We start from the raw sequence: 19,586 nt of genomic DNA, 5'->3' as shown, positions 1-19,586 counted from the left end.
TAATCTTTTTTTTTTTTGTGCCACTTTCCTAAGATATTTCATTTCAATTGTTTGTAGTTTATTTGTGTTTCCTGTTGTTAAACATTAAGACTCGCAACTGTATGTCAATGTTGGTAGAAACACTGAACGGTATACTGCCATTTTGGTATTCTGGGTGACTTCTTTCTTATCTAGGAGTGGGCCTTTCATTGCATAGAATAGTTTTGTTCCCCCAGTTATCCTGTTGTTAATTTCTGTGTCTAGTCTACCATCTTCTTGTATATATGATCTCAAGTATTTAAAGGAGTGGACTTGTTCCAGTTGATGGTTCTCTATTTTTATTATGTGTTTGGTTGGTTTCTAGATATGATCATTGTTTTAGTTTTATTTATATTTATAGTCATATTCCGTTTCTTTGTTTCTTCATACCAAATATTAATGTTGTACTGCAAATCTTCAGCTGCATTTGCTAGAATCACTACATCATCTGCAAAAGCCATGTGTGAAATCCTGGTTTCTTTTAGTTTCCCGTATCCTAGGTGGAACTTTTTTGTTTTTGTTTAGCATGCCTTTAAAATTTCATCCATTACTATAATGAAGAAAAGAGGACTCAGGAAATAGCCTTGCCTCACTCCTAGATTTGTTTCAAATTCTTTTGATCTATTATTACAGGTTCTTACATAATTTCTAATACTTTTGTAGAGGCTTTGTATGGCTGCTATTAAGTTATCTTGTTTTTCTTTAATGTTTGCCATATTAAGTGTCTGGGAACTTGATCAAAGGCCTTTTCGAAATCTATAAAACATGCATATAGTTCTTTTCCAAATTCCAATGGAAAAGAACTACATGATTAAGATGTCTTTTGTTTTCTCTGATATTTGTCTAAGACAGAAGATAAGATCCTGAGTGCTTCTATTTTTTCTAAAGCCATATTGCATTTCGTCCAGTGTATCCTCTATTTGGTTCCTAAGCCTCTCTTCTAAAATACGGGCATACAATTTTCCTGGAAACTTTAAAAGCGAAATTCCTCTTTGGTTTTCACATTTATGGTTGTCTCCTTAAATGTAGGGATTATTATTGCTACTTCCCAGTCTTTAGGAATAATTTTCTTTTTCCATACGACATCAAATAGGTGTAAAAGAAATTTTATGGCTTTCATTCCTAAATTCTTTACCATTTCTGGTGTTGTTTGGTCATCGCCTGCTGATTTGCCTAGTTTTATTTTATTTATTGCTGCTAACAGTTCATTTGCATGAATTTCCTCACTTTGATCTTCTATTTTGCTTGCATGTCTTGCTCTTAGAGTTCTATTTTTTCCATGTCCTACATCTTCCAATAATTCTTGGAAGTACTGTTTCCATCTTTCCATGATGTCTTCAGAATTTGCAACTTTCTGTATAGTTCTCTGTATACTTCTCTATCAACCTGCAGCTTTGATGTTATATATCTTTTCCACAATTGCTTTTTATTTTTAATTTCTTCTTTTAGTTCTTCAGTCCACCAAGGTGTTTTGTTTCTTCTGTTTATTATTTAATGATATATTGAAACTTTCTAGTTCTTTGAAAGGTTCAAGACTGTTCACCATAGCCTGTGGGAATGAACAATGAAATGAACCTAATTTCTGGCCAGGCTCTTGACCACTTACAGAAATGCAGTTAGGGTCATTCTGAAAGAGAGGCATATTATAATTTCTAACATAATATTTTAAAACTAAAAGTGATTATTTATGAAGATTTAAAATTACAAGTTTTATTGTCCACCACATAACTATACATTATTATTAATGTGACACCTCCAAGGACTCATCATGGGAAGGCATTCTACTCCATACATCTTACCATCTCCCTACTACATAAGTGATGAAAGATTAACCATATATCATTTAAGAAAAAAGTTGGGCATTTCATGCCTAAATACCATCAATAAACTAATTTTTTTTAATTATCATTTAGTTTTTTTTTTTATTATTTAACTTACCATGATTTCCTCTAATATCTAACCATTTAGTATATTTTGTAACACCACTTTCACGAATTGCTTCTTGATACAATTTCCATTCACTTTCATGCTGTACAGAACCTAAGTGGTCTGGTGTTTTAGCATCTACCAAGTCACCTTCAGAACAAAAAAGCAGTTTATGTTTGAAAAGAAAAGAATTATAATTTCTATTTACAAATACTAAACATTACAACAAAGGTCTGAATGCATGTCATTTTGACATTAACTGTTTTAAATACCTAAAGAAAATTTAAGATATGTGATGTAAGAAAAAAAAAAAGTATATATACATTTTGAGAGGATATGAAAGGACTGCTGGAAGAACAAGAATGAAGAGTGATAATGTGAAAATCATTAGTCTGTTACCAAGATATGATACTACTAAATTAAGAAGGGTAAACTATGGACAAACTTGGGCATCTATGATTGCAAAAAATTCGATGTGCAGATTTCCATATGATCACAGATACACATTAAAAAAAGAAAAGATTTGTGAGGCAGAAAAACAACCTATGAAAATAGGAATGGTTGAGTATTTGGATGTATGGAGAAAGTTTGAGGGAAGAATTGATTTATGTAAGAGGGAGAGCTTGCACTTGAATGCATTTCATATCAGAAGTACAGAGACATTATTTATCGATATGAGACCTACAGTCAATGAAACAAGATCATGAGAAGAAAGTGTCAGAAACAAGGATGTTCAGTTTGTTGCTGAATGAATATATTGTGGTCTCAGATTGCAGACATTAGTAAGATTCAGATCTTGGAGGCAGATACACTAACAGGTACTGAGTGTGAAGGAAAGAATGTTTTAAGAAGGATAGAAAGGATAGAATGGTGGGAGATACTGCTAATGATTTAAATCCAGTTAGTGTAGAAAGCTATGACTACAATAATAGTAACAGTTTCCATGTAGCAATGAGTTTGAAGCAAGCTGTGTGAGGTGAAATGCATTTCCAAATCAACCTGATGGGCACTAAATGAGTAATCATCATGGGTGACTAATAATCTGAACACTGAGTAGTGGTGAAATCTCACGAGAAGAATGAAGCCAAATATATTTAACTGCTGCTCAATAAGTTCAGCTTCATGAAAGCAGCATGTGGTAGAAGGAACTTTAGGTCAAAAAGGACCCGATTACAGCAACCAGTTAGTAATCAGGTATAATGGTCTTTGACCTCAAGTTCCTTCATTGTAACTATTTCTGAATGGATCTTCCATTCAGAAAAGGTTACAATGTTGAACTATGAAGAAGGAATTTATGATCGACTGAGGAGAACACAAGCTTTGGTCCCATGCCAGTTGACAGATGGAAAAAACATCACCAGTGCATGGAAAGCATTTTAAAAAAAATATATAAAAATGCAATATTGGAACGTATCCCTAGAATTAGAAAAATAAAAGATGTAGTGGTGAAATCTTATTAAGCAAACAGCAATGACCAAAGAAAGATTGGTTGGACTAGCAACTATATCAATAGAGACAGACAGACACAGCTTATAATTTAAATTTAGAGGAACTTATAAACAGTTTTATTGTGCAATATCCCTGTAGAGCAAACATTTGATTAATATTATTATGTAATTGTTTTGCATTAATGTTTCTCTTGTAATAAAAACAAAATAGCAATTGGAGATTTTCTTATATTTTTGTCTTAAAATCCATCATGGCCAATATTTAATTGTTTGCCTCAGAGCATGATCTAATCTGCTGAAGGCCCTCATTACAAGCATTGACACATTCTGAGCAATGTCTAAGTGAATTGAAAAAATAACTAACGAATGCAGAAGACTTCAACTAATGAGTGCCCATTTGCTAATAGCTATCAACCTGCTATATACCACACAAAACTCAATACTACTTGCAAACTGGATGAAGTGACTCAGACATATGAGGAGGAGGTACTAGAACTATTGCATAAGCTGAATAATTTATTGCAAAAGCTCTAGTAGGGACTAGTGGAATATCAGCATGGATACTAAGTGTTCAGCTGAGCTGAGTGTGCCTTTGACTTGGCTGCATAATTTAAGTCTCAGCACAGGGATAATTCCTGTAGAATCTTCCCCATTTCTCTCAGGTGGTGCAAAGAATGATTTGTTAAACTATTGACTTATTAGTATCTCTGCAGTGGTGGTGAAAGTTTTGGAAATGTTGGTAAGAACTTGAATACAGAAATGGGTTGAGAGACAAACTATATCAGCGAATATAATGACAAAGAAACAAACTGTTGGCAATAATAAATTGAAGCTTGAATAATAACCGACGTTTTTACTGTTTTTGATTGCAAGTTTTTTTGTTGTTTTTTTTTTAAGGTGAATTCCTTTTGTATAAAGATTTAAATCTACAGTACAGGGGTTGTTTGAAAAGTTTGGTAAAAAAATTAAGTTAAACAAAATAAGTCAGAATAAAAAATAAAAATGTTTGAAAAAAATCACCTTTATTTCTCAACATAGTCTCCAGTGAGGTCTACACATTTGGTCTAGCGAGTTTCCAATTTTTTCATCTCATCTAAAAAGTAGCATTTGTCAAATTGTGCAAAACAGCCAAAACAGCCTTGATGACATCCTCATTCAAAGAAATTTTTTCCCACCAAGACAATTTTTTTAAGTTTTGGAACAAGAATAAGTCACACGGGGCCAAGTCCGGAGAATACGGTGGATGTGGAACCAATTCGAACCCCAATTCGTGCAATTTTGCCAATGCGACGGCCGATGTGTGGGGCGGTGTTTTATCTTGATGAAAGAGCAATTTTTGTGTGCTACTCTTGAACGTTTTTTCTTCAGTTCCTCTTTTAAATGGTCCAACAACGATGTATAATTGTTGGACCATTTAAAAGAAGAACTGAAGAAAATCTTGCGAATTAAATTAAACATCGCCAAACACTACATTGTCTTTTCACATACGTTTTTGATCAACAGTCATGGCACCCATCACGCACACAGCATTTTCATGTGCAATTTTTCAGTGCAGGATATCATACAACCATTCAGCTGAGATGCCTACAATTTTAGCAATCTCATGCACTTTCACTTGCCGGTCTTCCATAACAATACCATAGATTTTGTCAATCATTTCCTTTGTAGTGACCTTAGTCGGGCATCTGGAGCATGCTTCATCATCGATGAACTTATGACCACGTTTAAACTCATTTATCCAAAAAATAAATAGTCTTTAATGCTGATGCAGAGTCCCCCCATGAACTGCATCTAACTAGGCTTTGATTTGCAGCCATCCATTTCAAATAAAAATGCTATCACTGCACAAAACTAGTTTTTCTCCATTTTTATGAAAACTGCGAGCACAGTCATTTTAAATGTTTGCCAAATGAAAGCTATGCATCCTTTTCATGTCAAGGGTCATGAAAAAGATGACATGTGCTGACACTGGTATGAATGAACAAATTGTGTTGCAGTTTATTGGAAATTTACCTAAAAGTCTATTGGAACTTTTTCCACCTTGCATGTGGAAAAAGTTCCACATGCAAGGTGGCTGCTGTCTCACATCAAAATATGAAATTCATCTACCACTTCAAGATGGCTACAAATTTAGAGACAAAAATTTTAAAAGCAAAAGAAACCTGCACCAACTTTTCCCATGAGATGCTCAACATTGCACTATTTGAAAGACAATTCCTAGTGGAAGACCATATTTTGCCTTTATTCAGTGTTTTTAAAGTCTAAAAGAGCATCTACTGTTTTAGAAGATTGGTCTCCTCAAAAGTAAACATTTTAAAAAAAATATTCAGAAAGCTTTGTGAAAAAAATCAAATATTTTTGAATAAAAAAAATAAATGCATAAAAAAGATTAAGAAATAGATTTAAGATGATTCAGCATATAAATAAGAGCAAAATAAGTTTTCCATATATCAAATGCCTGCTCACATTTGATGAAACATACACAATAATTCAAAAATAGGATTATGAAGACTAACACACAGAGCCAAGATCATCTCTGCAACTGAGGTGTTTACAGCACCAGTTGCACAGACATCTTACTCACCTCAGTCCTACAAATGTGAAAATTTCCACATACAAGAATTAATACATGAAACAATTTCCATGTCTGGCTCCTAACAATCAACAGGATCATTATATCAAAGATACCTCCACAGATGGCATTTAAAAATTAATTATTAAAATATACATCTCAGGCAGAATGCTAGTCCTCATGAAAATTGTGCTCTTTCTTATATATTAAGTGCTAGTTTAAATGTATATCATCTCTTAAGGATAAACTGTTACTAATATTATATGCTTTATTAAATTTAGTACTCTTGAAATTAGTCATATCTTGAAAACAGTGGTAGATTTACAGAGCTGAATGATATAATCACGTAATCACAAGAAAGATATTTATTTAACCAAATATTTCGGTCTGGAAATAGCAGACCATCGTCAGTGGTAATACAAGAACAGTTTAAAAAATACAAGCTAGAATACTAACAATAGATCGTTAAAATTAAATTACTTAGTGATTTAACATCATGCGGCGTGTTATAATTTTAAAGATCTATTGTTAGTATTCTAGCTTGTATTTTTTAAACTGTTCTTGTATTACCACTGATGATGGTCTGCTATTTCCAGACCGAAATATTTGGTTAAATAAATATCTTTCTTGTGATTACGTGATTATATCATTCAGCCTTATGTTGCAAGTATCCTTGAAACAACACATTTACAGAGCTATAGATGGAATTATAAGTTACTTATAAATGAATGTTATAAGTGCATAATATTTCTTCATATATTTAATGAAATAGTTAGCACAACATGGACAACTTAACTTCTTTAAAGAAACACATTCATATTTTGGAATGTTGCCATTATCAAACTGGTGATCAATAACTCTGAAACATCTTTCATTTACACTACCTATCAACAATTATTAGAACCTACTAAGCCTGTGAATATTTGATCTCGTTTATGTTATAATGTAATAATTTTCATCCTGAACCAGTGTTAGGTTCTAGATTGATTTATGAAGTTGCTTTTTTTTTGTAATTTCATTACTAGTAAAATGATTAGATTTAATATAATTTTTTTTAAATTATTTGTGATTATTATTAAAATTTGTCAGGTTCTTTTAATTTCACAACTAAAGACAAATTTCATTACCCAGTGAGACAGCTGTCATACATGACAAGTACCAAGTTTGGACTCTAGAGCAGCATTTTCAGATTAACTTTCATCCACTCATGTTACTATTGTACCATAAGTTTAATATCCATCAGTATCAAAATCTGATACTGATGCATCGGTAGCTTGAGCCCACTAACAAAGTACTAACAACCCATTCCATTCATTCATAACTCTCCAAAGAAAAAATCTAGTCCTCACACCCTTACTAACTACACTTTTACTCAACTTCAGGGATGACCTCTTGTTCTGTCCCCTTTAGTGCTGAAACATATCCCCTGCATCAATCCTATAAAATCCTTTAAGTAACTTATATAATATATATTAACTTATATAAGTAACTTATTAGATAAAAGTGTGACTATGGCAATTAAGTGGGGTGAAAGGGTGGATCGAATGATTGCGATGGTGGGCACAAATGACCACAGAGAGGAAAGATAGTGTGTGTGCGTGACCCGGGTATGATAATGAGGAACTTAGCAGAAGAGCAGTAATAATGAATAACATAATAGCCAGACTGTGTCAGAAGAGAGGATTGGAATATGTGGATACCTGGAGGACATTTGAGGACAGAAAGGAACTGTATGTGGGACCACTTGCATTTGAACGAGGAAGGACGTAGACATCTGGAGAGATTGTTTTTTGAACGAGTCAGTGTGTCAATGCAGGGAAACTAGAGTTCCCAGGGTGGATGGTAGCAGATGTGGCCTCTTGTGGGAATGAATGCTTGGGGGGGGGGGGGGGAAGTGGGATGACATCAGATAACGAGTCTATTGGGGTTCTGGAGGAGATAATAAGTATAGAAGCAGTGACATTTTTATGCTTTATACTAATGCCAGGAGTATCTGGAATAAAGGAGATGAAGTAGTGGCATTGATAGCCTTAGTCTGGCCAAAGATTATTGGGATCACTGAGACATGGTTGACGGAAGATGATATAGTAACAGGAATAGAAGTAGCAGGGTACAGCATATTTCGGCAGGATAGGAGGGGAAAACGTGGTGGTGGAGTACTGCTTATGATAATTGATGACTTATGTCCTCTAAGAGTGGAGGCTTTGGAAGGCAGTGACACTAATCGTTTTGAAAGCATATGGTGTGAGGTGGGGATGGGCAAGACAGGACATTTAGTAATGTTGCTACAAGCAAAGGAGTACAGAGGGTGGGGTGCAGGAGATGTTTAGGCAATTGAGCTTGGTAAGTGCAACAGGAATGATTGTTATGGAAGAATTTAACTACAGCAGTATAAGCTGGAAAGAGGAAAATACATGTAGTAATAAGGTAATGGAATTTCTAGAATTCTTGAGAGACATATGTCTTAGGCAACACGTAAGGTTCAAGAGTTTTGGATTTGGTCATAGCATCAGAAGAGCTGATAAAAATTGAGATGATAACTCCCCCCCCCGTTGGAGAGAGTGGCCATGTGGTTTTGGCATGGAAGATGAATAGATATGCAAGAGTATCAAAGAAAAGGGAACATATGCAGAATTATAAAGCAGATGATTATAATAGACTTAGTTATCAACTTGGGGAATTTCCATGGAGGGTGGAATTGGAATGCCAGGATATCATTTAGTGCTTGGGAAATGGTGAAGGAATATTTGTTAGCATCAATAGTAATCTATATTCAACGAGTGAAGAAGCAGACACAATTTGGTGTAAAGTGGATGACAAACAATATTAAACAGGAACTGCAGGTGAAAAAGAGATTATGGAAGAGATATAAGGAGAGAGGTGGAGAGCAGATGCATGAAGAATATAAGGCTCAGGCCAGGGGAGTGACTAGCATGGTGAGAAAGGCAAAACTGGAATATGAGAAGAGATTGACAGTAAGATCCAAAGAAAATCCTACGGAATTTTTTAGCAATGTGACCAGTAGGAGGAGAAATTATTGTGAAAGAATGACATTGTGGGATAAAAATGGGAACAGAGTGACTGATGTAGAGGACACAGTGGAGTTGTTGGATGAGCACTTTATTGGAGTATTTCATACTGGAGAAGAAGGTTTTAATACTAGAGGGGCAGGGCAGGTTCGAGGTTTAGAGGTGTTACAGGAGAGTGCTCCAAATACTGTGTATTCTAGATGTCAGTAGAGCAGGGAGACTGGATGGTATTTCACTATGGGTTTTGAGAAAATGTGCTAAAGAACTGACAGCTCCTTTGACTTGGCTTTACAATGAACGTCTGGCTACAGGAAAGGTACCCAAGGAATGGAAAGAAGGCGCCATTGCATAAGGGTGGAAGCAGACTGGAAGTGTCTAATTATAGGCCAGTTTGTGTGTCATATTTGTTAAAAGTGAGCCAAGTACTGCGGACGTGTTTTGAAGAGCTCCTGATTCAGATAAGTTTTTACTAGGAATAATTAAGTATATATGCGTAATTGTTTGAGTAAGAGTGGCTGTAAACGTTGTACGCTACCGGTATTATTAGTGTGGTTTTTTTTTTCTTGTCTAAACTAAATTACGAAATCGTTATTATTAGACCTAGTAACCGGCAGAGAGAAGAAAAAAAAAAATGGCGGCGGCATTGTCATTCCATGATTTGAATGTAGATTTCAGTCGTTTCGTTAAGTGTGAGGTCTGTTATATGTATTCCTTCGATTACATAAATGATTTGTGGATGTTTAGTGCGGATGGAAGAAGGGTGTGTGCGAAGTGTGACCTGAACGAAGAACTAATGAATGCGAATATGAAATTGATGACAGAAAGTGCTAGTACTGATTGTGTCGCGATTGTACGTTTGAAAGAAATGGATGGTGAGCAAGAGAAGCAAAAAAATGTTAAAAAATCAGGAAAAAAGAAAAAGAGCGATTTGACAACCGTAACGGATGTTAAAAGGGAAGAAAGTGAGGTGGAAAGAAACGAAATTGAGAGAACGAATGAAAGTAGAACTTGCGTAATGCAGAAATCGCAAGTAAAAAAAATCGAAAGAATAAATGATAGCGAAAGTTCGACGCATGTTGGACCGAAAGTACTGAAACAAAGAAAGATGAATGACAGTAAAAGTGAGAAGAATGATAGCGAAAGTTGGACGCATGTTAGTCCGAAAGTACGGAAACAAAGAAAGATAAATGAGAGTGAAAGTGAGAAGAATGATAGTGAAAGTTGGACGTATGTTGGACCGAAAGTACGGAAACAAAGAAGGATGAATGAGAGGGAATGTGAGAAGAGGGGGTCGAGAGTTAGAAAGTTAGAAAGATTTAATGATAGAGAGAATGTGTCGCGAGGTTCGGAAAGTGAATTAGATTGGATGAGGCAAGAAATGAAATGGATGCGGAATGAAATTAAGAGAATTCAGGTCAAAACTATTAAAATAAATCATGATGGCATGAAAGAGTTAACGAAAGATGAGCGAGTGGCGTTGTATGGCGACTCCATTATTAAAGGTGTGCTAGAGGATAAAATGCACAAGGTATGTTTTCCAGGCGGTAAAATAAGTAGAGTGATTGAGGCATTGGATATGAGGCGGGAGCGAGCAAAAGAGTTGATTGTATTAATTGGTACAAATGATTTGAGAGAGAACAAAGAGCATGTCAAAATGAATGTCAAGAGACTGCTTGGAAAGATAAAAGAGAATAGTGTCACAGGAAGGGTGGTCAGTGTGTTGCCTAGGTATGATTGTGGTGAAATGAGGCGGAGAGCAAGGATTATGAATGGTATTCTGGCTGAAATGTGTGAGGAGACGGGAGTACAGTTTGTTAATGTGTGGAATGAGTTTGAGGGACGAAGTGAGCTGTATGGGAGCGATGGACTGCATTTGAGTGGTTATGGTGTGAGTCGATTGGAGAGACTGCTGCTGGAAGGTAGAGAAGTGAATAGAGAAAATGAATCAGATCGAGAGGGGAGTGATGTGGAAGAGCAGGAGAGTAAGACAGGAGAGATTGAAGAAGTGGAAATGAATGGAGAGGTGAGTGGTATGAGTATAGAAAATGAGAGAATGGGTGTGCAAGAGGAGCAGGGAAACAGGGAGGCCCAGGGTGGACAGGGATACACAGCGTGAGAAAGGTGGATGCTCCAAGAGGAGGTGAGAGCATGTGTAGGCAGGAAAGTAATGGGATGACCGGGGATCAAGAGGAAACAGATGTTGTTGCAAAGGGTTCTAAAATGAAGAATCAGAAAGAGAAATGGCCCCAGTCCAGCATGGAGAGAGCACATCGAGTGAATGGTATCAGTGGAACTAGCTGTAGATCCAGAAATGAGTTGTTGTGTTTGTATACCAATGCTAGAAGCATAAGAAACAAGGCGGATGAAATGGTTGCACTAATTGTGTCTGTGTACCCAGAGATTGTTGGAATAAGTGAGACATGGTTAGATGAGGACGACATCCTGACAGGAATAGAGATGGAAAGGTATGATGTGTTTCGTGAGGATAGAAGGGATAAAAAGGGAGGGGGAGTGCTATTGATGATAGAGAAAGAGTTATGTCCATACAAGGTAGAGATGCAAGAGGGAAATAGGGCCAGTGGTTTTGAGGCAGTATGGTGTGAGATAGAGGTGAATAGAATCAAATACTTGGTGGGATGTTGTTATAGACCTGGTAATGTGGATGGTGGTGATAGGGAAATGTATAGTCAAATAAGCCAAGCAAATAAGAAAAGGGTGATCATTATGGGTGATTTTAATTATGGCAATATAGACTGGATTGAAGAGATAGCGACTGGAAGTAAAGAAAATGAGTTTCTTGAGTTTTTGAGGGATAACTACCTCAGACAGTATGTAACAGAGGGCACACGAGGATTAAGGGTCTTGGATTTGGTCATCTCATCGGAGGATGTAATTATAAATGAGGTGTCAAATCATCCACCAATTGGTGAAAGTGACCATGAGGTGATTACCTGGGTGGTTGCCAGCAGTGCAAGGACCCCTGTGAAAAAAGGGTATATGTGGAACTACAAGGGGGGTGATTATGAAGAGCTCAAGAGACAGCTTGCAGATGTAGCATGGAATGAGGAGTTAGCTGGAAAAGAGATCAATGCAGCTTGGGGGATTTTCAAAAACTATTTAGTAGATGCAATGTCTAAATGTATACCACGGGTGAGAAGGTTAAATAAGGTAGGTGTGAGATGGATGAATAAAGAGATTAAGCATGCAATACAGAAAAAAAAGGCATTGTAGAGACAGCATAAGAGAAGTGGAAGTAACCAACTTCATGAGGTCTACAAAGACCAGGCAAGGAGGGTGACTTGGTTGGTGAGAGTAGCTAAAGAGAGGTATGAACAGCAGTTAGCTAATGAAGCCAAAAAGAATCCTAGGGAGTTCTTTCGATATGTAGCCAGCAAAAGAAAGAATGATTATGGAAGGATGACATTGATTGGAGGAAATGGTATAAAGACAGCTGTTGCAGAATGTGTTGTGGAGATACTTAATGAGCAATTCATAAAGATCTTTCAATCTTGTGAATGTGACTTCATGGAGAGATTAAGAGCAGTTGATGATGGGGAGGAGAGACTGACTGTAAGTGAGCAAAAGGTGTTTGGGGAGTTGAGTAAACTAGATATAAATAAGGCTGTGGGACTTGATAATATATCACCACGTATTCTGAAGGAGTGTGCCAGAGAGTTGACACCTGCCTTGACATATTTTTTTAATACGAGTCTTGCACTTGGTCAAGTTCCTAAAGAGTGGAAGGAGGGCAAGATTGTGCCACTTCATAAAGGAGGTGATCAAACTCAAGCATCAAACTATAGCCTATCTCTGTGTCAGGTGTTGTGGTTAAGTTGTTGGAGAAGCTTGTGAGAACTAGGATCCAGAGTTGGGTTGACAACAGTAGTATAATCTTTGATGGACAGCATGGATTTACTAAAGAGAGGTCATGTTTTAGTAATCTACTTACTTATTACAATAAAGTGACTGCTTCCTTGGACAGAGGAGAAGGATACACAGTAATATACTTGGATTTCGCAAAGGCTTTTGATAGAGTACCTCATGATAAGTTGACAGTCAAACTAGAGCAGATGGGGTTGGATATTAGATTAGTGCATTGGATTGGAGACTGGCTATCTGATAGGTATCAACAAGTTGTGTATGGGGGTGCAATATCCAGGAAAAGGAAAGTCACTAGTGGAGTGCCTCAGGGGTCTGTTTTAGGGCCATTACTATTTAACTTATATATTAATGATATTGGTGAAGATTTGGATGGAGATATTCAGTTGTTTGCAGATGATGCAAAGTTGGGACGAACCATAAAGAGTAGTGAAGATGTTGTGGCCTTGCAAGAAGACTTGAATAAATTGAGTGATTGGGCAAGAAAATTGGGATGTGAGTTCAATGTTGCAAAATGTAAAGTTTTAAAATTTGGAAAACAAAGATGGGATGCAGAATTTATGCTTGTTGAGAATATATTGTTGGAAGTAGAGGAAATAAGAGATCTGGGGGTGATAGTGGATAAGGATCTAATATTTAGGGGACACATCGCCAAAATTGTGAAGACAACACAAAGACTTCTGGGAATGATGCGGAGGACACTGACATGTAGAAGTAGGGAGATACTTGTTCCAATGTATAAGGCTTTGATTAGGCCACACTTGGACTATTGTGCCCAGATTTGGTCACCGGGTTTTCAGAAGGATGAAGAGATGTTGGAAAGGGTCCAAAGGCGACTGACTAAGGTAGTTTCTGACCTCTGGAATGTTGAGTATGAGGAAAGATTGAAAAGATGTAATTTGCAGAGTCTCGTGGAGAGAAGGAAGAGGGGAGATATGATAGAGACCTACAAGTTGGTAAGGGGTTGTTATAGGATCAATGGTGGAGAAGTTCTACAGAGAATAGTGGGAGATCAGGGGAGAACCAGAGGTCATCCCTGGAAACTGTATAAGGAGGGTGTGAGTAAGGGAGTGAGAGGCAGGTTTTTTTCGTGCAGAGTTGTGAGTGATTGGAATGCCTTGCCTGAGAGCGTGGTGTCTGCAAGTAGTTTGAATGTGTTTAAGACACGGTATGATGAGATGTGTGTGTAAGATAAAAGGACCTCCTAGATGAGTCTTTGACTCCATGAGGTCTTGTTTAATAATAATAATAAGTAGTTGTTAAGGTCGTGGAGAAATTAGTGGGGGGACTATATACAGCATTGGGCAGATGAGGATAATGTTATCTGTGAGAATCAACATGGATTTGTTAAGGGGCACTCTTGCTTAAAATAATATGATTGCCATTTATAATAAAGTGAAAAGCGGTTGATTAGGGAAAGGCATACATTGCCATTTTTTTGGATTTTGCAAAAGACATTTGACAGCGAGTCACATGATAAGCTGATATTTAAGTTACAGCACATTGGGTTTAGATGTCGGGTTAGTCAACTGAATTCAGGATTGGCTATCTGATAGGTATCAGAGAGCTGGTAAGGTGGGAGAATATCAAGGAAGCAGAAGGTTACAAGTGGGATTACACAAGGCTCAGTACAGGGACCTGTATAATGTTTAACCTTTATATCACGATGATGACGATGTCAATGGATTGCAACAGGATATTCAGTTGTTTGCAGATGATTTGAAGGTGGGAAGGGTTATTAGTAATAGTAGAGATGTGGAGGCCCTGCAAGAGGATTTGAATAAACTGGACAGATGGGAAAATGAATGGGAGTATTGGTTTAATGAAGCAAAATGTACAGTCTTGAAGTTTGGGATACATCGATGGGAGGAATTGAACTGAAGGAAGTAGGGGTGATGAGATCTCGGGGGGGTGATAATTGAAAGAAAACTGAAATTCAGGGGGGGGGGCATATTGCAAGGATGGGGAAGGTAAGAGGCACTCTTGAGGAACCCAGAGGATTGCTGCAATACTCAGAAGGACATAGACCTTCTGAGTATTAGAACTCTCCACAGACTCCTTAAGAAAGTCACTTCTTGGCCTGTGGAAGTCACTAACAAACTAAAACCTTATAACTCTAGACCCCCCCCCTCCCGATTATATGGACTCCCAAAAATACATAAACAAAATGTGCCATTACGTCCCATAGTGGATGGCATTGATTCCCCACATATAAATTAGCCAAACATTTAGCCAAAATGCTCACACACTACACTGGCTACACACCATCACACACAAAAAAACTCAGCCCACTTTAAAGCCAGTGTAGAAAACCTCTCACTCCAACACACTGACATAATGGTCAGTTTTGACATCTCCTCCCTATTCACAAAAACACTCAAAGAAACCCTAGAGCTCATCCAAGCCAAGTTTCCTCACAATATCTCAGCCCTATTTCAGTTCACTATGAACTCAGGCTATTTCGTTTGGCAAGGAAAGTTCTACAAACAGATAGAGGGGGACAGCCATGGGTTCACCATTTTCCCCACCCTTGGCCAATTTCTTTATGGAGACATCTGAAGAGAAAGCCTTAAACTCCGTCCCACAAAAACCCACTATTTGGCTTCGTTATGTGGATGATGTGTTCGCTATTTGGCCACATGGCTCAGACTCACTCCACTCCTTCCTAACACACTTAACCAACCAACACCCCCAGAGTCCAGTTCACCTTAGAAAAAGAGGAAAACAACACCCTCCCTTTCCTAGACACTTTAATCACCTGCCAGCTTGATGGATCTTTGGTTTTCTCTGTTTACAGAAAACCCACCCATACTGGCAGATACATTCATCAGCAATCCCCCCCCCCCCCACAACAATATGGGATTATAACAACACTATATAACAGGGCAAAATTAATCTGCTCAGATGACAAGGCCCTAACTACTGAACAAACCACATCCACAACAATTTCTTAGCCAATGGCTATAATCCCAAAAAAATCCAAAAAATACTCAAACCAGTAAACCACAACTCCCCTCCACAATAAAGATTACACCAAATCTATCACCATCCCCTACATCCAGGGTACCTCTGAGAAAATACCCAATATCCTCAGAAAATATGACCTTACGTCTTGTTACAGACCATATAAAAAGTTGGCATCCCTTATCCGCTCTACCAAAGACCAACCACTTTCCCTAGACCTACCTGGTATATACCAGGTCCCTTGCAGCTGCAAATTGTCCTACTTTGGCCAAACAGGCAGAACAACAAATATCAGGATTTCAGAACACAAAGACTACATCTGGTTTCCCCAGTACAGCCACTCTGGGCTAGCAGACCATGCCTTAGATACCCACCATAGAATTCATTGGAAGAAAACAAAAATTATACACCGCAGCAAGTTTAAATACGAAAGATTATTCAAGGAATCTTCAGCAGCTCTAAAATACGTTCCTAACCTCAACAAATTTGGGTGCATGAAACTACCCCAAATTTGGGAGACTTACATTTTGAGAACTTCAGCCCAACTGCCAAGTCAACCAAATTAGCCCATCAGAGGGCACCATTAGGACTTTAGGAACAATATTAGTTTCTTGCTTTCTTCATCATTTGCTTTTGTTAGTGCCTGCATGCACATACCATATCTTTATGTTCCTGAAGATGGCAACATGACGTTGCCGAAATATAGAAGTTATTTATTAAAGTTACCTTTAATTAATATACTTTATATGCGTTGTTAATTCCGTAAACTAATTACCAGTTATCAACTACAAGTTCAATTGTTCTCACTTCATCTCTTTTTCGAATAACAGATAACAGTCAGTTCCTGTGTCCTAGAAACCTCTCACTAATAAACAATTGCCTGTATGAATTCTACCAATGGCAATCAACAGGAGACGATCTTATATATAGTACCAATCGTCATCATCAGCCATTTTCTGTCCACTGCTGGATAAAGGCCTCCCCAAAGTCCTCCATTCAATTCCATCTTGAGCTTTTTGATGCCAATGAGTCCCGGTCATCTCTTTAATCTCATCCGACCATTCTTTGGTCTTCCTGTAGTTCTGTTTCCATCTCTCGCATAACATTCTAATAACTATGTCCATTTTTGGTGTTACTCCTTGCAATATGACCTGCTCATTGCCATTTGAATCTTTTAATGGCTGTTATGTCTCTCATCCTAGTCGGAGCTCTGACTTATGTATTACACTTTCTATCTAGAACGGTAAAGCTGAGTAATGATGCACCCATTTTCCTCTGTGTAATCCTGTTTGTTGGCATTTTTTTAGCAGCAGATGTCCACGTTGCACTTCCATATGTTATGACCTGAAGTATACAACTGTCGAATATTTTCCTTCTAATGCAGATTGGAATGCTTCCTTTGAGTGCTTCACATGTTTTCCCATAGACTATCCAACCAAGTTGAATTCTACCTATAATTTCTTCTTCAGAGTCTCCCTCTACTGTGATCTTTTGTCCTAGGTAAACACGAGAGGTTACTATATCAATTTCCTGGTGTTCCATTTGTACTGGCTTTTTGGTGATATATTTATTATATGTTCTTTTTGTTTTGTCTTTGTTTATATTTAATCCTATCTTTTTACTTTTTTGCAAAGCTTCTTAAAAGAACAATGTCATCAACAAATAGTAGATGATTTAGTTCTTTCCCATTTACCATAATTCCTCAATTTTTCCAGGCCAGATTTTTAAAAATTTCTCCTTGAGCTGCTGTAAATAATTTAGGTGAAATAGCATCCCCAATTTTTAACATTACATTATTACATTACATTAGCCAGGCGCTATCATCCCGGGGGGGGGGGGGGGACTTTTGGCCTCAAGCACCACATGTCGCCACTGGGAACAGTCCTCTGCAACTGTCCGCAACGTTCTGGTCTCCAGCCCGACAGCCTGCAGGTCTTCCTTCTCCTGATCCACCCATCTCTTTACTGGCAGCCTTCCTGATTGGGGGTCAGGCCTCCCACGCTTGTCTCACAGTCCTTTCAGGGCTCATACAGTACAGGTGCCCCAGTCACTGAAGACGCTGGGCTCACAGCTCCATCAAGACGTCTGCCGAGTTGTATAACGCGTGTATGGCAGCATTGGACCACCTCCTCCAGACTCCGTCTGCCATGACCCCTCCATAGATACATCGTAGCATCTTGTTCTCGAATACTCTCAGGTGATCGGCTTGTCTCGCCGTGAGAGTCCACACTTCAGCACCGTAGAGGAGAACAGGCCTGATCAAAGTCTTGTATAGTCCCACCTTTGTAGTCCAAGACAGCAAGCGCAAGGCGAAAAGCAGACACACCTGATAATAGGCCACATTCGCAGCATTTACCCGACTTGAACATCAGCCTCAACTTTGTTGTCTTCAGTCACGAAAGAACCCAAGTACCTAAATACCTTCACCCTCTCAAACTATCCAGCTCCTCTAGATCTTGAGCAGCATGGCGACTCATAAAAAGGTATTTTGTCTTCTCGGCGCATTTATTTTCAGGGCAACTTCTTCTGCAGCTTCTTCAATAGCAGTAACCAATGCCACTGCATCGTCCCGTTGATGCACCATAACGTTCAGGTCGTCAGCGTAGCCAAGAATCCTAACTTGCACCCCCATGTCAACTCCACCCACCACTTGCTGTGTGTTTCTAATTACTTTTTCCAACACTAGATTGAAGAGAATTGGAGAAAGCCCATCACCCTGCTTCACACTAGTCTGTACTTGAAACAGGTCCGAAAGGTCACCTTCTGCTTTCACTCTTGCTCTCGAACCAGCTATGCACACCTGCACCATTTTTCAGAGTTTTCGAGGAATTCCCAGCTCTTCTAACACCTGCCATATTTTTGGGCATATCATAGTCATAAGCTATAGAAAAGTCTATGAAAATATTATGAACTTCCCGGTTATATTCCCAGCACTTTTCAGAAACTTGGCGCAGTGTGAAGAGTTGGTCTACTGTAGAACAGTTCTTCCTGAAGCCCATCTGGTAGTCACCAAGGCACCCTCCTGCATATGGTTTGAGGCATATTAGCATGATGTTAGACAGCACCTTGTAGCCAGTTGACAGCAGTGAGATGCCCCATAGTTGCCACATCGAGTCTTATCTCCTTTCTTATATACTGGGGTGACAAGCGACTCCTTCCACTCGTCCGGCAGCCGTTCTTCTTGCCAGATCATCAACATGAGCCGGTGAAGCTGCTCCAGCAAGACACACCCACCATTCTTCAGGAGCTCTGCCAGTATGCAGTCCACTCCTGGAGCCTTATTTTTCGGCATGCAGATAGCACGAGTAATCTCACTAAATGTCAGCTCTTCAATACTTGGTTCAGCAGTTTGATAAGGAGTATAATCCTCCGATATTGACGTTCCAGCATTGACATTCAGCAAGTTCGCAAAATATCTATGCCACCGAGCAAGAGCATCTTTTGAGTTTGTTAATAGATTTCCACTCTCATCTCTTATGGTTGCCGCTTGTGTCTGGGCACCTCGCATGGCTTTGATCGTCCGGTACATCTCCCATCCATTATTCGTCACCCTATTAAGATACTTTCGCTTTTCCCTGCGTAGACATATATTCACCACTCTTCTCACCCTCTCATATGCAGCTTTCTTCCTGCTATCTGCTAGGTAGTTCAATAGTGCTTCCCTTCGTTTCGCTACAGCTTCTTCACACTGTCTATTAAACCATGCTTTTCTCCTCCTCTTTCTCTTTCCCACAGTTCTCGAGGCAGCTA

General features: G+C 38.4%; 1 protein-coding gene across 1 annotated transcript in view; it reads right to left on the bottom strand.

Moving 5' to 3' along the window:
• Positions 1-19,586, bottom strand: part of LOC150101724 (transmembrane protein 62-like) — a 365,932-nt gene that overhangs the window by 321,533 nt on the left and 24,813 nt on the right. The window contains exon 5 of the mRNA XM_090399895.1: positions 1,957-2,094. Within this exon, the coding sequence (XP_090256021.1) occupies positions 1,957-2,094 (138 nt within the window). The remainder of the gene's footprint in view (positions 1-1,956; positions 2,095-19,586) is intronic.

The sequence above is a fragment of the Typopeltis vanoorti genome, chromosome 11 (genome assembly GCF_054136105.1).
Source record: "Typopeltis vanoorti isolate ZY-2024b chromosome 11, IOZ_Tvanoo_1.0, whole genome shotgun sequence".
Lineage (NCBI taxonomy): Eukaryota > Metazoa > Arthropoda > Arachnida > Uropygi > Thelyphonidae > Typopeltis > Typopeltis vanoorti.
Note: the sequence above shows the minus strand (reverse complement) of the source record. Positions and strands in the feature narration are given on the sequence as shown.